General features: G+C 36.1%; 1 protein-coding gene across 5 annotated transcripts in view; it reads left to right on the plus strand.

The window, feature by feature from the left end:
* The window catches only part of PIK3CB (phosphatidylinositol-4,5-bisphosphate 3-kinase catalytic subunit beta), a 98,574-nt gene that overhangs the window by 39,598 nt on the left and 42,839 nt on the right, over positions 1–16,137 (plus strand). For 4 of the 5 annotated variants that reach the window (XM_083363611.1, XM_083363613.1, XM_083363612.1 and 1 more), the window contains exons 7-14: positions 454–633; positions 1,726–1,887; positions 3,181–3,267; positions 5,946–6,197; positions 7,671–7,767; positions 8,917–9,047; positions 11,902–11,955; positions 13,837–14,025. In XM_083363611.1, the coding sequence (XP_083219737.1) occupies positions 454–633; positions 1,726–1,887; positions 3,181–3,267; positions 5,946–6,197; positions 7,671–7,767; positions 8,917–9,047; positions 11,902–11,955; positions 13,837–14,025 (1,152 nt within the window). The remainder of the gene's footprint in view (positions 1–453; positions 634–1,725; positions 1,888–3,180; positions 3,268–5,945; positions 6,198–7,670; positions 7,768–8,916; positions 9,048–11,901; positions 11,956–13,836; positions 14,026–16,137) is intronic. The other variant, XM_083363615.1, reaches the window with a different exon arrangement.

Here is a 16,137-nt window from a genome sequence, read left to right on the forward strand (position 1 = left end):
AATAGCTAATATCTTAGAAGATAAAAATAAAATTCAGATTAATTTTGGGTTTGGGAAATGGGCTGAAAATAATAGTAAAATTTAACATGGGCAAATGAAGAGTTCTTTACTTAGGAAACAAAAATTAAATACATAGGTACAACAGAGCAAAGAACTGGCTTAGTCAAAAGATATTGAAGTGATAATTGAGTTTGTAATGTAGTCAGCAGTATAAAACAGCTTCTATAAATGTAAGTTTAGTTTATTTCACCAAATCAAGTAAAAAAATACAGCATATTGAAATACATAAATATTCAGTGAAATAATAAGATCATTACCTTGGCAGTTGACCCCAATCTAATCTAGATGGGAAATCAGATGGCTTTAGCTATCAGTTTTGCCGTTTTTCTTATAATTTCATAAACAAATTCCTTTTAATGCTTGATAATAATAAATGCTGTTTCTTCTTAATAGGATGTATTTAGTTTTCAAGTGTCTCCTAATATTAACCCTATTAAGTTGAATGAGTTGGCAATTCGGAAATGGTTGACTATCCATGGAAAAGAAGATGAAGTTGAACCTTATGATTATGTATTACAAGTTAATGGAAGACTGGAATATGTTTTTGGGGATCATCCATTAATTCAATTCCAGGTATGGTTCTTGCAAAAGAGCATGCCAATTTGGGACTTGGAAAAACAAATCATATTGATTTAAACTGTGAATAATATTCTTGAATTTTTCTTTTTTAATATTAACTTATGTGGTAATACTAGTACACATGGACTTACAGAAAGAATTTTATATAAAGTTTTGTTGTCGTATTAATAAGAAATATATAGTTTTATACATATCCCAATCAACATTTTTTAAAACTTAAATCAGAGGAGTTGGGAGCAAACTTTGGATGTGTTGCTTAATTGGTAATTAATAAAAATATAATAAATCTTTTTCCAATTTACTCTTATTTTCTGAGGTTCTTCGACCCTAATTATATTTTAATATATGGGAGTGCATATTGTGTTTTTTGACTGTATACCTGTCACTGCATTTCAAAATCTGAGCAAAATAAAAGTATATATAACTGGAATGAGCTAACATTAATAATTCATTAAATGTATATGCCTTTAATATGTTTAAAAATAATAATGATTATCAATATACTGGATGCTATAACAAAAAAAACCTTAAATGGCACTTAGAAAATTAGTGCAGAGACAAAATTTCCATCTGTCAATTGAAATAGGCCACGCTGTTTGGATCCACACAATAGCATGCCTATACATTATGACATCCTAGGATCTTGGGAAGAACTTGATATATATATAAAGGCCAACACAAGCTAAAGAACTGGCAACTGTAGCTTCATACTGTTGTGAACAGATAATAATTTATTAACCGCATGTAAAAATAATTAAAAATTATTAAATTTATATGCCACCTAGCTCCCAGCAACTCTGGGCAGCTAAATGTGATTTTAATTTATTTAAAATACAATGTTTATAGTTCACATATAAATTAACATTTTCTTAAGGTTAGGTTAAAGTTAACTAAGTGCAGTTAATTAAATTCAGTCATCTACATTTAATAATTCCGTGCTTCCATTACAACTTTTACAGTAGCTGCAGGGCTCACATTCTGTGCTCTGGAAGGAGCACAAACTCCCTTGGGGACTCTGCACATTCCTATTTGAAATGCTCTATGTAATTTTGAACTTCCAAATAATCATATGATTTTCTTTTTCAGTATATCCATCGTTGTGTAATAAACAGAGCTCTTCCTCAGCTGACACTTATTGAATGCAGCACAATTAAAACAATGTATGAACAGGAAATGATCGCTATAGAAACAGCAGTAAATCGAAAGTCAAATAATCTTCCTCTTCCTCTACCACCCAAAAAATCACGTGTGAGTTTCATGTATATATGTGAACAGGATGTTACTATTTGGGGGGGCGCAGCGGCGTGGGGGCTATTATTGCTTTAGACCTAAGGGGAAAAATCAGTCAGAAAAAAGCTGGCTGCTATCCAGAGATTTTCAAACTATAATACTAGAGTGCCTTAAAATAAAATATATTTGAGTCTTTCTTGAATAAAACTAAATCAAAAATAATAAGTGACCACGACTACAAAACTGCTTCAGCTGTCATAGTTTTGATGGCTACACCCATGACTTAGTCAAGGCTCAGACGTTGTTCAGGATTTTGCTCTCTGCTTTGCTTGTACAAGCTCCTTTTAGGCTTGTTCAGGGAGTCTTGACAGCAATCCCAGTTTGCCTGAACAAGCCTGATCATTTTTTTTAAAAAAAATTGAAATATCCCCAACCCACAATGTGAGAACTTTTGCAGTAAACAGAACTTATGACTTCAGTTTAATGTTTCTGTTCTAATCTACTGAAATGTTATTTACAAAACAGAAATGATTCTGAAAAGAATCCTAGCAGGTATTTTTGCATTTTCTCCTGTTCCTGAATTGGAGGGATGAATTACTGCATTAATGCCAGACTTCTTCCTGGGCTTATTGGCTGTAGATTTTCTGCAGTCACTCAGGGCTTCCGGAGTGGATCTTTCTTTTCTCAACACTTGGAACTTCTGTCCAGTGTTGGACAGGCACTTACTTCCGTTCTATCCAAAACCATTCCTATCAGATGCTCTGCAAATTAAAATTGTATTATTAGTGTACAGATTTTGAACTGTGTATATGCATTGCTGGTGATAACCTATAAAGCCCTAAATGGCATGGGTCCGGATTACTTACGGGAGCACCTGCTGCCGGCGTCATCTTCCCTTCGTCCTGTGCGCTCCCACAGAGAGGGCCTCCTCAGGGTGCCATTGGTCAGGGATTGCCGGCTGGCGGCCCCCAGGGGGAGAGCATTCTCTGTGGGCGTGCCAGCCCTTTGGAATCAATTACCGGTTGAGCTCCGGATAGCTCCCGACCTTCGCTCTTTCCACCGTGATCTGAAAACCTATTTATTTGAACAGGCCGGCCTGGTTTAAGGGTTTGGGGTATTTTTAATTATTTATTGTTAGGGCTTAATTAATTTAATCTTATTTTCAACTTTTGTATGTAATGCTTTTATTGCCCTGTACACCGCCCTGAGTCCTTTGGGAGAAGGGCGGTATAGAAATTCAATAAATAAATAAATAAATAAATTGCTTAAAAAGAATGAAAATCACACAGTGCTGTTTTCTTTCTACCACAGGTGACTCAAAGTGTCTGGGAGATTGGCCAGCCTTTTAAAATTTTGCTAGTAAATGGTAGTAAATTGGATACAGAAGAAACTGCCAAAGTAAGTAACTGTTTTCCAGTACAAGAGATACATTGCCTGTTCATCCCAGTACGTTTTGTATATTATGATCATACTTGAGTTATTATTTAATTTATGAGCATAATTATCAGATAAAATTTGATATAACTTATCAGTGTGTTATTTGATATTTAATGTTCCATGTTACTCAGTTTACAAACTATGGACAATTCAAATTCAGTCATACATAAACATTTTTTCTGTGGTGAGTATAAAAGGAAATGAACCATCATTTCCTGTGAAAAAAACCAATCCTTTTAAAATTATTTATTTATTTATTTATTTATTTATTTATTTATTTATTTATTTATTTATTTATTTATTTGAATTTCTATACCGCCCTTCTCCCGAAGGACTCAGGGCGGTGTACAGGGCAATAAAAACATTACATACAAAAGTTAAAAGTAAAATTAAATTAATTAAGCCCTAACAATAAATATTTAAAATACCCCAAACCCTTAAACCAGGCCGGCCTGTTCAAATAAATAGGTTTTCAGATCACGGCGGAAAGAGCGAAGTTCGGGAGCCATCCGGAGCTGTGTTAAATGCCATTACACTAATGTTCAGTAGTTTAGAGATGAATTGTTTTGAATAATTTAAATAGAGTGATGCCCAAGTACAACATATAAATGTGATATTTAACTACCATAGAGCCATATAGGGTGTATTTTATTGCATGCTTATTGATTTTTTTTAACTGCTCAATTTGTATGAGTAGATTTACAAAGCAGTTACTTTTTAATTCACTCTTGTGCTCCTTGGTCTCTCAATAGCTTTCAGTAGTGTTCACCATGGTATCTTTCTGAGATAGTTCTGCAGGCAAGGTATTGGGGACACCATTCCAGGGTGATTCTCTTCCTTTCTCCAGGACTGGTTCCAGTAAGTGCTGGTTGGGGAGAGGGATGTTCTCTCGGCTCCACCTTTGTGGAATGCCTTAGGGTTCTACTCTTTCTCCCCCTCCTTTCTACATGAAAGCAGTAGATGATGTGAACCCAGTTATATCTTTTGACACCCCCCCAGGCCAGCAAATGAGGCTGTTGAGGTTCTGTCTCAGTGTCTCTAGGCTGTCTGGGTTTGGCTAGGGAAGCACCATCTCCAGCTCATCCCATCAAGACCAAATGGCTGTGACCTTGTGGGTCACTAAGAAGTAGAGATATTTAATTTCTGACCTTGGATGGGGTTGCTTTTCCCAATTCAAGAGTGGTGTGCAGTCTGTGCATCTTGCTGGACTCACAGCTCCTGCCTCATTAGCATAAATGCCACAGAGAGTTCAAGGATATCTAAGAAGGATGTATTGTCTTCATCACAACCCCAACAGTGGTCATCAACAAATGCAGTCATGCTACCTAAGGTCTATAACAAGCCCTGAATCCTGACTAGAAAGGATTCAGATAATCTGTTTCTTTCAGCCCCTTCTGGAGCTGTAAGCTTTTCTCAACAACCCTCCCTAAATAGAGTTTCCCTCATCTCATGCAGAGAAGCATTCACCACTGCCTTTACCCAATCCCTAATACTTCCCAGGACAGTTTAATCAACTAGGAGATAAGGGAATTTAAACCACAGATAGGTGAATTCACGGTACTGAAGACTCTTGTCTATTTCATCAGGGCCAACAGGCTCAAACATTTCCCAGATAACTGGACTAGATTGTGCTTCAGATAGCACTAACAGACACTGATTGGATTTTCATTTCTATTCATATGTCAATATTTAATACAGTGTGTTCATTCTTCCTATTCAAGTCTTGTACAGTTATGCTCGCAACTTACAAAGATTTGTCACCACTAAGAGGGTATATACAGGCAATCCTTGATTTACTACCATTTGTTTAGTGACCATTCAAAGTTACAATGGAACTGAAAAAAATGACATAAAAATTTTTTACACTTACATTCCTGTAGTCACCTGATCAAAATTCAGATGTTTGGCGATTGTCATGTATTTATGACAGTTGCAGTGTCCTGGGATCATGTGGTCGGTCACCTTTTGCGACCTTCTGACAAAGTCAATGGATAAGTCAAATTTACTTAACAATGTAAATGTAAATTTGCATTTGTAAATGTACAAATGTAAATCCCACGTTACTAACTGAATAACTGTGGCAAAAAGGTCATAAAATGGGACAAAACTCACTTAACAACTATCTTACTTAGCAATGGAAATTTAGGGTCAATTGTGGTCAAGGGCTATCTGTATGTCTGATTAAATTCCATTTCATTAAAATCTTATAACTATTCTGCTTATGTTAGTGTTTTATCTAAAGTACCACACTTCAGTTTGTTTACATATCCTGCTTTGATTATTTTTATAAACTACTCACATGGGCAAAGCTACCTAATACTCTTCCTCCTATTTAAGTATAATCTATATTGGTTCATTTCCTGGCTGTGATAATGCCGACAGAGATGGAGAGTTTATTTTAAACCATTCTTGTTCTAAAAATGTAAATTAACAATTGCATAAAATAAATTTGTCTCCTTACAGTAGAATTGTTTAAACTTTATTTGCATACAGCATACAGTAATATCATTAAGAGCAATTGCACAAAAGCCACTTTTTCATGTTTTTTTCAAGTACATACTTATATTTTAATAATCCTTGGTATTATTTGTGTAGTTGGTACAATATTTTAAAGTACTTTTCTATCATGTATCTTGTAGGTTCATATCAGGGCTGGCCTCTTCCATGGCAATGAACTCCTTTGTAAACCTATTGTAAGCTCAGAAATAGCAGGGAGAAATGACCATGTTTGGAATGAACCCTTGGAATTTGACATCAATGTCTGTGACTTGCCGAGAATGGCCAGATTGTGCTTTGTGGTTTATGCTGTTATGGATAAAATGAAAAATAAAAAATCAGCCAAGGCCCTGAATCCATCCAAATACCAGACCATGAGGAAAGCTGGGAAAGTGGTAATGATTGCATTTAATTTCTTCTTCACATTCTGGTTCTCAGCAGGGGATGCTACTTCATGTATATCTGTGTGGCTGTAGATATTGCAGGTTTCTATCTCCCTCTGTATATGCAAAGATATTTAAACTCCTGAAAAGCTGTTTCAAATCAGCCATTGTTTCTTGCAGCCTGGTCTACCTCACAGGGTGGTTACTGTGAAGATAAAACAAAGGGAGAATCTTCCCATGTGCTGTGATGGAAACTGTCAAAGGCAGAATATGCAGGTTGTCCTTGACCTATGACCATTTATTTGGTCAGCAATGGTTCCAGGTTAGAATGATTCTGAACAAATTATAGTTATGACTTGTCCATGGAGTTCCAATTCATCCCAGCACCCTCACAGTCACAACTAGGGTGCTTAGCAACCCCTTCACCCAATCAGTTGCCAAGCATCCCACAATCATGCGATTGCAACCTTTTCCAACATTCTGCATATTGTCAGTGGGGAAGCCATCAGGGAAGATTGCAAGTTGCTGGGGAAAGTTTTCCCCACCCATACACTCTCCCCCACCTGGTAGCAGCCACTTAGCTGCCCGAGGAACTGGGAATTGCAGCTTCCTGCCAGCTTCCTCATTGGCTTTGGTTGTGGGTAGTAATCAGGGAATTCCCTTGCACAACAGCCATAGTATTCAGTTAACAATGGCAAACAGGACTACAGGAACTGCTGCCACTAAGTGACGTAGTCACATTTTATGACCACATTGCTTAGTGATGGAAATTCTGGTTCCAGTTCCAGTTCGAGGACTACTTTGGAACTGAAATAAGAATACGGTGTTTGAGGTTTCAGGTTATTTCAACACTTCACATTTTGTTTAGAATTCCCTAGAGCTTCCCTAATGTGTTCTGTAATAAACATTAATCTTAACAGTTTTGTTTGTTTTATGCACTAAACTGTTTTTATAGTCTGAAAAGACAAAGGCATTTCATCCTGCAAAGATAAATTATTGGGCTGATTAAATTTAAAACAAATGTTAAACTGTTCTAGCATGTTAATGAAGTATAAAATTTAACTATAATCAACTTGAATATGTTTATTAATTATTGGAATCATTCATCTTTAAGTTCACTCCAGCTGATAGTTCTGTATATTTTGTTGTAAATGTTTATGTATTTATTTACACTTGCATCTTTTCTGTCAGGGAGTGTTTATGCTCATCAGCTTTTTAGCCTCATAACCGTTTACAGTAGGTAACATTGGGAGAATAGGGCTGGTCAACGAGTGGGAAAATAAGTTTGCTTTAGTTTGTGCCTGATGTCCTTCCCCAATATGGTTCAAGCTATATTGCTCTTGAATATCTTCCAAGATCCTCTCACCATCAGCAACAATTAGTAGCATTTTTTTTCCTATTGATTGTACCTTTGGATTTGTTTGTCTCAGTGTCACTGTACCCTGTTGGTTTTAATTTTCAAATTATTTGCTTTTATCTTTGCAGCATTATCCTGTGGCATGGGTCAATACTATGGTATTTGATTTTAAAGGACAGTTGAAAACTGGAGACCTTCTCTTGCACAGCTGGTCATCATTTCCTGGTGAGACTGAAGTTGCTATATGGGCTTCATAACCTCCCTTGATTTCAGAGTGGCTGATTTGCTGGGACTGCCTACAACAGCTACTCTGGAATGAAAGGCATGCAGTATGGATTACGATTAAGGCAATATTAGAGAACAAGATGGAGATCCATAATGTATAGTTATAAAAAAAGAGACTGTTGATAATGAAATACTGACAGGAAAGATGAATGAATGAATCCCAAATAGAGACCTCTTTTCCTTAAGGTGTAATCTTTCCCATCTACTTGGCTACCAGTAGTAGAAACTTTCTCTGTTAAGAGATGGATATTTTATGGTGGCTATGTTAATACTTAACCTTTGCAAGCGAAGGGGTGTAGCTGCTGTGTCATTCTCAAGAAAAGATGTATCAGGTTTAAAAGTTGATCCACATATGTGCTGCATTTACTGTAGTTCACATTCTGAACTACTTTTTAGTAGTTCTACTTGCCCTAATAAACCTCTTAAAGATTCCATCCTCAGTTTAGAACTTGTTTCTTTGTCATTATATTTTGTTTAAGAGTAAGATAAAGAATGGAGAAATATGAATATGTATGGAATAAATATACTACCTGTGTTTATTTTAATACAGGCATACAAAAGATTTTAAGGCAGATAACATTCCAATTTTGAAACATCCCATTCTGATTGTAACACAAGTGACTCAGCCTCAAAAAACAAAACAAAACCCACCCTGTGAAATAGAGGAGTAACTATTTTGACTTTGGACCACTTACCGTAATGTCATATAGAATATTTTGACGTTGGAACATTTCCAGTGAAGTCAGAATAAGATATTTTATGGTCAGAATGTTTCATCCTTCTATTCACCTGTGTTCAGATTATTTACATTTCCATATAACCTCCAATTACTTTAAAATGTCCATTAGTTTATGTGGAAATATATTGGGTTTCTGTTTCTTTGAAGGTTGTTCAATGATCTTCTGGCCCTCATAGAAGCAACTCAGTTAAAGTAAGCTACCTCTGATTATAAAGTATATTTAGCCATGAAGATATATTTATATTTAGTCATGAAGATCTTGAAATATGTTTCTGTATTTACAGATGTAATGCCCTTAAATTAAACAAAATGTGTAGTTAAACAAAATATGTATTATTCTGGTTATCTAGATGAACTTGAAGAAATGTTGAATCCAATGGGAACGGTACAGACTAACCCATACACTGAAAATGCAACAACTTTGCAAATCAGATTTCAAGAATATTCAAAATGTCCTATTTATTACCCCCCTTTTGATAAGGTAAGGTGTCATTTAATTTTTGCCTACGCTTTCACTTCCACACCAGTGCCCCAAAATACACAAGCCCAACATACCTCTTGTCCAATTGTATTGTTACCAGGAAACTTACCACATAGCTAAAGAACTCACAAAAAAGCTTGGACATTTCACAGAGGTGAGCAAATATTCTATCAACTCCCCACTACAATGACTCCAGAAAATCAAAGACCTAATATAGAAGGTAAGATGGTGGTTTCATTTGATGTCACAACACTCCTTACAATCCATAGATTCAGAACTAGGGGGGGCAGTGGAATCCTGACAGCACTACTATACAACACACCCCAAATAACCAAGTACGCTAAGATTAACATGCCCAGAACCATAGACCTGGTCAACCTCTACCTCACTACCTATTTTCAGTACAGTTGAAATTATATATCAATAAATCACAGGAACACTCATGATACCATGTGGCTCTTTAAGGACTCAAACCAAAACACTCCCATGCATTCAACCAAAAGTATGAATCTGATATGTGGACAACAGTTTTGTCATAATAAAAAAGAAAAACTAAGGAAGACATAAAGCAATCTACAACATCTTCAAAGAAATAAAATTCGTATGGAAAAAAGATAACAATGCAGGGCCCTTTATGGATGACCTCGTTAGCAGAAGATGGTGGCAAATTAGAAAAATAACTTTAAGGGAGAAACCACCCACACTTATTTAGTGATCTACTACCAAAGTAACAACTCAACCTCCCATGAGCGCAAAAGCACGGCAGCAACCCAGAACACCAGAAAAAGGAAACAGATCATCTAAAAAATATCTTCTAACAAAAAGGATACCTACACAACTTTATCAAAAAGTACCTGACTACTCAACCCACTACAGCACAACCACCACAAGCTATGAGAAAGATAATGCTACTATACATCAAAAACTTATAAAAAATAATTAACAGGCTATTGCAACCACACAGCATCACTAGCACACAAACAAACTAAATTCCTCTACAACATCTTCGGTAAAACAAAAGACCCAATAGCCCAAGGAAAAGAAAAGATAGGAGTCATCTGCAACATACAGAATAAAATCTGTACCAGCCACTATGCAAGAAAGACAGAAGAATAGCAGAGCGTACCCATGAACATCAACTAGCAGTCAGAACACACAATGAAAAATCCTTAATTTCACAGCACACCAACAGATTTAATCATAGTTTCAGCTGGGAAACTGAGCATCTTAGACCAAACTAAATCCAAAACTGATAGGGAATTCCTGGAAGCTTGCCACTCAAATCAGCCATCAACAAGCACATATACAACATTTATACAACATTCAAGGTACAATAAAAAAAAATCTTTAAAAAAAGACCAAAACATCACCTAACCAGCAATCAATATTCAGATAAACAGAAATTAACACAAGGATTAATACCAGACAATCAAGCAGTAAAACAACAGCCTAATCAAAGAAATACCAAGAAAAAAACAACACCCCCATCAACTCTGCCAGGGCAAGCCACTGTATATAAACAGAGCAAACTCCACTTTCTTCTAGCACTGAAGATCTTACCTAACAAAATGATCTGCAAGAAAACAACCAAGCTCAGAGATCACATGGACTCAATAGTCACTTCAGTTTTAAATCTGTGAGATGGTCTTCAAAACGTAGGTTGAATACAAGTTCTTTCTGTGTATATAGGTGAGCATATCCTGCAGATATTCTACTGTGTGGCTGCAGAATCTCTATGTTTCATTATGTGAGGGAAATCATGTAAATCCACTGTTACTGAAAACATGTAAGATGTGGTGCAGATCATTTGAATCTACAGTATCTTTGGACAGAAAGTATATTTTGTTCCTCCCACATGTTGGGGGATATAAACATATATTTGAAATTGTCCGTGGAAGTAGCTGAAAAATTAAATAATGCTATAGGTTCAACTTAGAAACTTTAAATTGACAAGTTGCATAAATAGTTGCCTAAAGCAGCAGTCCCCAATCTTTCCAGCGTGGTAGCCTGGCCGGGAGGGGGGTGCGTGGAGAGAGGATGTTCTGTGTGAGTGGTCGGCATGTGCACAGCTCCATTTCCATAAGCACAAATGGAACATTGCTTGGATATAAGTATGGAATTTGCACACTCTGGATTGGGTATTAGTATGGAATTTGGGCCAGTTTGATGCCTATTTTCATTCTTCATTCTTTCACTCTTTCTGTTACCAACTACTGCTAGCAATACTGAACTGAGAGTTTGAAATCATGAGGAATTTGAGATTAAAATTCTTTTTGTCATAAACCTGTCCCCAGTAGAACCTTGCATTTCACATATCTCAAGTTGAATCTTTGGCATCCCTAGATAGATCTGGGTAAAAATTCCTGGATGTAAGGTAGAGGGTTTTTTTGCAAAGATATTGAGCTGGAAGGGCTAATGGGCAAACCCAGTATAAGCTTCCTTCTCCTTTAATTAAAAATGACCGCATGATTCCAGCTAGCATAGATCTGAAATATTCACTAATGTGCAACTTCAAGGTCTGAATTCTTCTTTTAGTATTTAAGTTTTGTTACAGAGCTGTGTTTATTGTTGGTACAGTGAATTTTCTTACAATGAAACAATGGAACCTGATTCATGTTAAAATAGGATGGTATAAAATGTAGCTTTTGTACCTGAACAAGGACAGAAAGAGCAATGTAAATAACATTTGTTTCCTTGCATGCACTTGCCATTTATCAGGCTACATAGAAAACCAGTTCTTTACTCTTTAATTCTAATATTGTCTGGTCTAGTTCAGTTGTATGTGTGTGTGTCTGTGGGCAGTAAATTTTAAAGTTAAACTTAAATTTCTTAACATGAGTTACGTTTTCTACAGATACTTGAAAAAGCAGCTGAGATTGCAAGGAACAGTGATTGCTCTGGCATGGCAGTAAGTATCAAAGATGAAATAATTGCCATTCCCCATTTAAAACAGAACGTATTTATTTTATGTATTTGCTTTACCATGTGATAAATACTAGTATTCAGAAATAATTTAGTTAAATCATGATATTCTTTCAAAATTATATTTCTTGTAAAATGCATAAAAACACTGCTCATTAGCAGCCCACTAAATATTGTGAAGTGTACGAGAAATTGTGAACATATCTGAAAATGAGAGTAAATTAATTCTTTAAAGTATGAATAGTTTTATCGTGATTTTCTATAGATTTAATATTTAGAATTATTAAAGCTTTTAATAGTGTAAGATAACATTTATTGTCTCAGTAGAATGTTTTGACTTAAATATTTATTCTATACTAACTGTTCTGAAAGCACTATGTTTTGATTGTTGCAGCTTTATTACTAGACAATAGTCTATGTGTTTTATATGGAGTAGTCAGAAAAGAAATGATTTTAAATCAATCAGATTTGAACATAGCACTGCACTTTAATTTCCTGATATGTGAATGAGTTATTGTCTTTTGCAAGGACATTTACATTCCTTGCTCCTTTCTTCCCCTCTTATTTTTATTACCCTTAAATTTTTATTTAGCTTTTTATTATCCATAGCTTTCTAAGTCAGTTGAGCCAGGAATTGGAATTGGCTGAGATTTGGATATCATGTTTTGAAGTTGGTTTATTTAAATAAACATAACTTGAATACAAGACAACATGGCAAATTGTGGGTAAATAAGAGCCTAAGTGGATGCATCTACATTCCTTTTTACCACATTAGATAGGCCACAAAAGCTCAAGAGAAGACTTAGTGCACTAGGCATAATTCCAGATTAAAGCTACAACAAAAAATCACAATTTATTACAGGTTCACGGCAGTAAGAATAAATTTAACACAGCATTGGAAAGTAGATAAAATTATCAAAGGTATCAGACCGGGAATTTAAACTTGGGAGAATATGCAGTAATGGCAAAATGCAGCAAAGCAACTATAAATATCAATAAATAGCAATACTGGATGGGGAATTATGGGAGTTGTTGAAGTCCACACAACCTAAAGTTGTTAAAGTTGAGAAATACTAACCTAGACCAGCGTTTCCCAACCTTAGGAACTTGAAGATGCGTGGACTTCAACTCCCAGAATTCCCCAGCCAGCTGGCTGGGGAATTCTGGGAGTTGAAGTCCACGCATCTTCAAGTTCCTAAGGTTGGGAAACACTGACCTAGACTACAGTTTTTAAAGGGGAAAAAACTAAAGCATTAAGATCAAAGATAAACACAAAAAAATCAAATGTCTATAAATATTCTACATTAGTCTACATATGATAAAAGGCAAGTTAGAAACATGTTTTAAAACTTTCAGTTTTTTTTACTCTTTACTGGGTTTAATTGTTTATATTGTATGTTTGAATATTGTACTGTGGGAAAAATAATCTCTAAAATGTTTCTATTTTTAAAACAGTGCTCAAATGTAAATATCAAAAGTTCTGTTGGATGTTGACTTCATATAGCAATCTTCACTCTCCTTTAATCTGTACATTTACCTTTAAATAATATAATGTTTTGCTTTTCTCTATTTTTTGAATTTTAAATTCAAATTCATTTCAGCAGAAATATTACCCAAATGAAATAGTAAAATAGCAATACTGCCCCTTAGTGGTCTTCCTTGAGAGGTGCATATTTCATGAACTACAATTTTGGCATTTGTGATGTATATGAAACTTGTAAAAAGAATGTGATTTGATAAACAATTACACTAAAATAAGAATGTGTTATGGCCTCATGGCATTTGCAGCAGTACATTGCTTGTTTTGATACATATGTAAAATTTACAGAATGTATGCTTGAACATTTATCAACATGCAACCTTCTAGGGTCGTGGTGGCAAAAAGTTCTTCATTGAGCTAAAGGAGATCATGGAAAGGGATCCCTTATCCCAGCTGTGTGAAAATGAAATGGATCTCATTTGGACATTACGATTTGACTGTCGTGAAAATTTTCCACAATCCCTGCCAAAACTGTTGCTATCTGTGAAATGGAACAAGCTTGAAGATGTTGCTCAGGTAAGATATACAGTAAGCTATGTAGAGCAATAGTAATACCAGGGGCAAACTGACTGATTTTATGCAGGAATGCAGATTATAATTTTTTTAAAAATCCCATTTATATCCCGTCCTTCTCCGAAGACTCAGGGCAGCTTACAATCTAAAGCACAAATCAATGTGCTTAGCAGTAGCCTTCATTCTATGTATATGCCTGCTTATTAGGGCTTTCGCCCCCCCCCCAAGCGGCATTATTACAAAGTCAGCTTAATTGCCCCCAGCAATCTGGGTCCTCATTTTACCTACCTCGGAAGGATGGAAGGCTGAGTCAACCTTGAGCCTGGTGGGATGCGAACCTGCACTAATTGCAGGCAGCTGGTGTTACTTAAGGAGGCATTAGCCCACTGCTCCACCAATTATAATTTAAATGAGATACTGTTAATTGGAAGAATGTAGACATGCCAATGATTTTTTTTTACAAAGCTGACATGCTACAAAGTAAAGGCCTAACTCAAGCATCTTACAGCCCTGCAAAAAGTCTTCTGGTAAGGTGGAGAGCGCCCTGGGAAGCTGATTCATCTTGTGGTAGACAGGGTTTTGTGATTTGCTGTGGCTACCATGGCAGCCAGTCAGTGACCAGACAAGTCAGCCATAATTACCACCAGAGGTCCTCTTTGAAGGAGATGAGTGGTTTAGAAATATTAAATATAAGTAAAACAAAAAAATTGCTGTTTAGTCTGTGCTATCAAAATTCAAAAAGACACAATTGTTTATCCCTAAGGGTGCCATCTTGATTCTGTATTTTACTTACTAGTGTTTTTTATATGAGCCTACTCTTTGAGATAATGTCCAACTAAATCTATATCTTGTTTTGGTAAAATTGTTAATTTTTGGAAAGATTACTCATACTTCTTTTTTTAAGCAAGAGTGTATTTTATGATCAGCAGCTATCAGGCATTCTTATAGAAAGGTGTTATTACAAGAAGACATAGTAGTGTACAAATCATTAGCCCTGTTTCTGAATTCCAAATGGGATCAACATATTTTCAATAGTAAACTAGGTGACAAACAAGCAATCTCAATTACTTTCTGTATAATTACTATCACTAAATAATGCATTTATACTTTGGCTGATACAGTGACAGTTCTCATAATCTTAGCTTTATAGAAAAATGACCTAATTTAATTTTTATCAATTCAATTCAAAGTGAAATTGTCATTGTAAGCTGCTTTATCAGTATTTTTTCATTTGTAAATTCTGTCCATTTTCCCAATTTTTGCATTGTTTTAAAATCAGGTATTTGGGGGGTGGGGAAGGGTACATCATTGTCACCACACAAACATGGCTAATGTTTCCTCTTCCAAATCAGTCTTGAGAAATTGTTGTTGTTAGCTGCGAAGTCGTGTCTGACCCATCGCGACCCCGTGTACAACATTCTTCCAGGCCTTCCTGTCCTCTACCATTTTCTGGAGTCTATTTAAGCTCACGCCTACTGCTTCAGTGACTCCATCCAGCCACCTCATTCTCTGTCGTCCCATTCTTCTATTGCACTCAATCTTCCCAGCATTAGGCTCTTCTCCAGTGAGTCCTTCCTTCTCATTAGGTGGCCAAAGTATTTGAGTTTCAACTTCAGGATCTGGCCTTCTAAAGAGCAGTCAGGGTTGATCTCCTCTAGGACTGACCAGTTTGATCGCCTTGCAGTCCAGGGGACTCGCAGGAGTCTTCTCCATCACCATAGTTCAAAGGCCTCAATTCTTTGCCACTCAGCCTTTCTTATGGTCCAACTTTCACAGCCATACATTGCAACTGGGAAGATCATAGCCTTGACTATACGCACTTTTGTTGACAGGATGATGTCTCTGCTTTTTTAGTGTGCTGTCTAGATTTGCCATGGCTTTCCTCCCCAGGAGCAAGCATCTTTTAATTTCTTGGCTGCAGTCCCCATCTGCGGTGATCTTGGAGCCCAGGGAAAAAAAATCTGTCACTACCTCCATTTCTTCCCCATCTATTTGCCAGGAATTGAGAGGGCTGGATGCCATGATCTTGGTTTTCTTAATGTTAAGTTTCAACCCAGGTTTTGCACTCTCCTTCTTCACCCGCAACAAGAGGCTCTTTAGTTCTTCTTCACTTTC

Source organism: Vipera ursinii, assembly GCF_947247035.1.
Source record: "Vipera ursinii genome assembly, chromosome: 5".
In the NCBI taxonomy this organism is placed as follows: Eukaryota; Metazoa; Chordata; class Lepidosauria; order Squamata; family Viperidae; genus Vipera; species Vipera ursinii.